Here is a 6,000-nt window from a genome sequence, read left to right as displayed (position 1 = left end):
CTGTCCTGCACTCGCCAAGCAGCCTCAAGAATTTGCCTCTGAATTCCAACTCTTTGTTAAAGACAAGGGGACCAGAGGGGAGATGTGCTCAAGGTTTTCCCGAGACAGCGTGAGAGCCAGCCTCAGCACCAATGCTTTCCCCACAGCAGGCCACCCCGTGGCGGAGAGGAAGCCGGGCTCAGCCTTGATAACCCACAGCCCCACAGACGGCTGGGGACGACTCAAGTGGTACTCCCTCCAGCAATCCCTTCAGGATTTGGGCCTAATCCCAAGCACGAGGTCAGGCTAGGGAAGGATTTGGTTTCATTCCCTCAGATGCCCAAGCCTTGGCCCGAGCCCCGGGGTGCAGGAGTGAAGGCGCGTGGCTGCCCAGCCTCTACTAACAAAGCCTTCCTTTATTAAATAGAGATCGTGTTACATTCCATTCAAAGGAAATCAGCTGTGGTGAGGGATGTGTCCAGGTTGGACCTGAGTCCTAAATGGGCTGTGCGGGGTGAGGAGCGGGCCTGGGGCGTGCCCACCCTACCCCAGTCCTGTGTGCAGGGCAAGGCAGCCTCAACCCCCATTGTCTGAATGGCCACTCACAGCTGAACATAGACATGGGTGTCCTGAGGCCCTGAGTTTTACTTTGGGGGAAACCCATCCTAATCTTTCCAACGGTGGTGGGGGCAGAGCCTCCTGGGGCATGGGCTCAGGTGGGGGATGGGGTCAAGTGCAAGGATCAGTGCCTGATCCATCTGAAGAACAGTTTGGGGACGGTCCTCAAGCAGGTATAGGTTGGTGTGAGAGTCCCTGACAGCCCCATTTCCGACGGACACTGGACACAGCTGGGGGGGGGGGGCATTGAGGCAGTCCAACAGGGAGGCCACGGGGAATGGATGAGGGATGGCCACCAGGGGGTGCTGGTGCCCCAGGGCTCGGGAACTGAGGTGGGGGCGATACCCTGGAGGTCAGGCCACCCAGCGCGGTCCTCAGTGGTCCCCTTCTGAGGATGAGGCAGCAACAAAGCACCTGTGAGCAGCAGCTCCCAGGCCTGCAAAGGGGGTGCAGATACACATTTCCCTTCCCGAGGGCTGAGCCCGAGTACGGGCCCAAGCTCCTTGGTCTTCAGTGCTTCCCTGAAGGTCTCCCAGTGGCTGCAGGGCCACTGGTGAAGAGAGAAGGGTCAGTTCATGAGCTCCTGTCGTCTGTCCTGGGTTGAAGGTTTGGTACCAGCTCAGCAAGGCTTCTGTGGCCTGGCCATTTGTCCATCTGCTCAGCTTCTGGCTCAGGGCTGGCTCTGGGACCCTGTCTTCCTGTCTGTCTGTGCTTGGGGCAGGTGTTGGCTACGGATCAGAGCTCCCCTCCAGGCCTGGGCCATGCCCTACGCCTCCTGGGGGAAGAAGCCGAGCTTGGCCAGTGACATCTCCTTCCGCAGCCTCGTGATCTCCCAAAACATCGGCTCCACTGCAGGCAGACAGAAGGTGGATAGCTTAGTAATGGTGGACTCAGGCCGATGGCCTGGCGCCTCTCCCCTGGCTTCGGACAGGGCAGTTGGCAGGCACCCGGGGCTTCCCAGTCCCCCAGGACAGGTGACCTTGTGAATGGCTGGACCTCTCTGAGGCTCCACACCGAGGCCTTGCAAAACTGTGGAGTGCTGAGCACACTATGCACCCCCACACTGGTGGCCGAGGTGGCATCGCCCTACAGCCTAATACCAACATGCACAAGCACGTTGACACCCATCTGGCAGGCTACAAACGCCTTCCAACCCTGTCTCCCTGGGGTCTCAGAGACCCTAAGCCGTCAGCAGAGCCATGGGATGCGTCCAAGTTCCTCTCTGGGGCCTTGATCCCCCCAAGCCAGGAAAGAGAGGCTCTGACTCCAAAACTGAATCGGGAGAAGACTCAGCAGGAAACCAAGTTTGGGAAAGGAGTGGGATGCTGAGCCTTGCACAACAGGGGTAGAGGGGACAACAAGTAGATGGAGGGCCTGCTGGTCAAGGGTGAAGTGGGAGGTGGCAGCATGAAGAGCCCGCCCCCAGTGGGGAGATCCACAAGGGACACCGCATCGTGCAGGCTTCCAAGGCCAGGCCACTCATAGGGAGCAATCCCCACGGGCCCTGGGGTCTTGGAGACGTTTCTGGGTGGAGAAGGCAGTGGGACTGAGTCCTAGCAGAGTCCTCCCCAGCCCGCCCCAAGTTGACCCCACCGCCACGCCCTCCCGCTCCCTCCCAGGGGCCACCAGGGGGCGCTCACCTTCCTGCCGCACCAGGCCCTGCTGGATGTAGCGGATGTAAGTGAAGAAGTTGCACACTGCGGTGATCTGTGAGCAGAAGCCGGAGGCTGTGACCCGCGGCTCTCACGCTCAGGGTCCCCCCCAAGAGCCGGGGCAGATGGGAGACCAGAGTGGGAGACCTCACGTCGCATCAGAGCTAGATAATGCTCCCTGAGTTGAACGGGGCTGGGCTTTAAAATTTGATTATTGGGCGCCTGGCTGGTTCAGGTCATGATGCCAGGGTCCCAGGACAGAGCCTGCCTTGGGCTCCCTGCTCAGTGGGGGGGTCTGCTTCTCCTCCTGCTTGTGCCCCTCCCCCTGCTTGTGCTCTCTCTTTCTCTCTCCCTCAAATGAATAAAAAATCTTAAGAAAACAAAACAAAAAAAAGCTTTAAAATAATTTGATTAGTAAAAAAATAATAATAAAAATAATAATAATAATTTGATTACTGACAGTGCTGTTATTACCCCTCCCAATAAAAACAGTAGCAGCAACTAACATTTGATCCAGCACATGCACCCAGGGAGGCAGACACGCGTATCATTCCCATTTCACACATGAGGAAAACAGACTCCAGAAACAGAACTACCAGATGACGATTACCGGGGCCACAGAGATAGTTAAGTGGCTGAGCTGGAAAATGAAACCAGGCAGCCTGCCCTAGAGTCCCCGCTCATCCTGAGGGCCCTGCCTGCTCTGGGTGCCCAAGGCCCTGGCCTCCCTGGAACGCCAGGACAGGCAGGGGGATCAGAAGCTGCTCCCTGGGGCTGCCCTGGATCCCCAGGCCTGAAGCCCTCAACCTGGCCGGAGGCCCGCTCCATGCCAGGCCCTGTGCTGGGCACCATGGACCCCACATTGGCTCAGACGTGGGCCCTTCCATGAAGACTCTCCTATTGCAAAAAGGGTGCTGCTGGTACCTTGCCCAGGCCTCTTCCCACTGCTGAAGCCTGCCGGCCACTGGCGGCTCATCAGTATCCCTCTGTACCGCGTATTGGCGGGCACGCAGCATGTAAGAGGCCAGCTACCTTGTCTCAGCGTGGAACCCACCCTGGGCTCCAGAGCCCCCATGGAGCGGGTTGCAGCCAGACTCCAGCTGAGGCCACAGCCTCCTTTACCCACCCGACCCCCTATTCTGTTTCCCTCCCTCTTCCTAAGAATGGCATGAGATCTTCGTCTTCGGCTCAGCTTCTAGGGAACCCCATGTAAGACAGGGCAGAAGGCAGCTGGCAGCTGTGCCCACGACAGCACTGACTGAACATCAGCACTCTGGGGAGAGACTTCAAGTGTGTGGGAGCCCACGGGGTCCAGAGTTACAGCGAGGGGGCAACAGTCCTGGAGGCCCTCAACACATAGGAATCCTTGCCAGGAGAATGAAGTGGGTGCAGGGGCATTGGTGGCCCTGGCAAAAGCAGGGAAGCATGCGGGGGAGGTGCCCAAGTCAAGGGACTAACCCAGTGTGGCTCAGGAGGGGCTGCAGCGGGCTGGGGTGGGGGGCACAGGGTGGGGCAGGAGAAGCTTGTGTGCCAGGCTGTGGTGTTTCCCAAGGGCCCATGGGCCCCCATGAGAGGAAGCTGGTGAGCAAGCAGTGGCAGCGAGCAGTGGAGTTCTTTCCCCAGGGCTGTACTGTTCCCCGTGGGAAGCCTGCTTCTCCCTCTGCCTGTGTCTCTGCCCCTCTGTGTCTCTCATGAATAAATAAATAAAAATCTTAAAAAAAAAAAAGATTAGGTACGCCTGGGTGGCTCAGTGGTTGAGCATCTGCCTTTGGCCCAGGGAGTGATCCTGGAGTCCTGGGATGGAGTCCCATGTCGGGCTCCCTGCAAGGAGCCTGCTTCTCCCTCTGCCTGTGTCTCTGCCTCTCTCTCTGTCTCTCATGAATAAATAAAATCATGAAAAATAAAATATTTGAAAAAAATATTAAAAAGAAACCTCTTCTCCCTAAGGATGCCACGTTCCTTAGTCTCTTTAGGGTGGAGACTACATCCTAAAACTTCACACCATCCTCATCTCCCATCCCAGCTCTGCCCGGCAGAGACAAGCAGGCTTGGAAGAAACACAGTTCTAGATATAATTTTGCCAGGGACCGAATGGCGCGGTTCCTTCTGTTGAGCCCTGGTAGGGATCAGAGAGAGACCACTGGAAAGGGCTCGGGGCACAGAAGTGCGGGGCAGAGGCTGCAAGGGAAGGCAGACTGAGTTCAGAATGGGGACGCCCCAGGTCTAGGCCATACACACCCTCCTTTCTTTTTTTTTTTTTTTAAGATTTTATTTATTTATTCATGAGAGACATGGAGAGAGAGAGAGAGGCAGAGGGAGAAGCAGGTTCCATGTAGGGAGCCTGATGTGGGACTCGATCCTGGGACTCCGGGATCACAACCTGAGCTGAAGGCAGATGCCCAACCGCTGAGCCACCCAAGCATCCCTCACACCCTCCTTTCTAAGGCACAGACTCCCCACCTGCAAACAGGAGCTTGGCTCACTGCTGTGGGATGTGTCAGGACAACATTCCAGACGCCCTGCAGAAGCTGTCAGGACCATACAAGCTGCCCAACAATGGGGCCATCTGTCCCTTCAATGAGCACTCTCTAGTAGGTCAAGGATGGGAGATGGTTCCTCAAACAGGGCCCCATGCAGTGTCACCTTTGAACCAAGCTTCAGAATCTTCTAACACATTCTCTTTGGTTCTTCACAATCCTGTTCACAGTTTGTCAGGGGACAGAGGAACGGAGACCACCCCACCTTATCACCCCTCACCCCCCAGCTCAGTGAGGTCCACTGACCCCGCCTGTGCCACTTGGCAGGTGAGGGCGGACTCTGGGATTCCTGGAAGCCTTGTGGCACCCACCACTGGCTGTCAGGTTCGAGTAACACACATGCCCCAGAACCTTCCCAAAAGCCTGGGGCCAGAGCCTGAGCTGGGAGTCAGGAGCCTGGAACTTTAACCTGAATTATTATTTTTTTAAGATTTATTTATTTATTCATGAGAGACAGAGAGGGGGAAAGAAAGAGAGAGAGAGAGAGGCAGAGACACAGGCAGAGGGAGAAGCAGGCTCCATGCAGGGAGCCCGACGTGGGACTAGATCCCAGGTCTCCAGGATCACGCCCTGGGCTGAAGGCGGCGCTAAACCGCTGAGCCACCCGGGCTGCCCTAACCTGAATTCTAATGTCACTCCCACGATTAGGTTTCGGCAGGCCAACAGGGACTGAATCCTGCCAACAGCCGTGTGAGCTCAGAAGAGGACCACCGTCTCCCAAGGAAGGACGCGGCCAACCTGCTCCTTGACCGCAAGCCCATGAGGCCCTGAGCAGAAGAACCCACGAAACTAGGCTGACTTCTGCCCTGGGGAGACCACAGTTATAAATGGGGGTTGTTCTAAGCCACTCAGTTTATGGTAACTGGTTATGCACCAACTAACTAATTCACCAGGCTTGGCTACGTGGTCTGAGCCAGTCTCCAGATCTCTCTGAGCCCAGGCCCTACTCTGCAGATCAAGGTTGCGCTCTCAGGCCTAGGGCCCAGCGTCCCAGCCCCAGTTGCCCCTAAGAAGCCAGGTTAGGGTACGGGTACATCCAGTCTCCTTCTGGATGACTCACCCTGGCCCGGGAGGACGGCGAGATGTAGTAGTGGCTCTCAGAGTCCCCAAGCCGGATTCGGTGGCGACAGGCACGAGCCAGTCCGCTCAGGGCACAGGTGCTAGAAGAAAGCAGAGGGGGCCATGGAGGCTGGGGGCGGGGGGGCTTGCCTGCC

The 6,000-nt window shown here is 57.2% G+C and overlaps 1 protein-coding gene across 19 annotated transcripts in view; it reads right to left on the bottom strand.

Annotated features, from left to right (window-relative positions):
* Positions 1-377: 377 nt before the first annotated feature.
* The window catches only part of RAB3IL1 (RAB3A interacting protein like 1), a 44,718-nt gene continuing 39,095 nt past the window's right edge, over positions 378-6,000 (bottom strand). For all 19 annotated transcript variants that reach the window (XM_025446449.3, XM_025446454.3, XM_025446453.3 and 16 more), the window contains 3 exons: positions 5,847-5,946; positions 2,238-2,304; positions 378-1,446 (listed from right to left, as the gene is read on the bottom strand). In XM_025446449.3, coding sequence (XP_025302234.3) covers positions 1,364-1,446; positions 2,238-2,304; positions 5,847-5,946 — 250 coding nt within the window. In that variant the 3' untranslated portion in view covers positions 378-1,363. The remainder of the gene's footprint in view (positions 1,447-2,237; positions 2,305-5,846; positions 5,947-6,000) is intronic.

Source organism: Canis lupus, chromosome 18 (genome assembly GCF_003254725.2).
Source record: "Canis lupus dingo isolate Sandy chromosome 18, ASM325472v2, whole genome shotgun sequence".
NCBI classification, from domain to species: domain Eukaryota; kingdom Metazoa; phylum Chordata; class Mammalia; order Carnivora; family Canidae; genus Canis; species Canis lupus.
The sequence above is the reverse complement of the archived record's forward strand: the minus strand, read 5'-3'. Positions and strand labels throughout refer to the sequence as shown.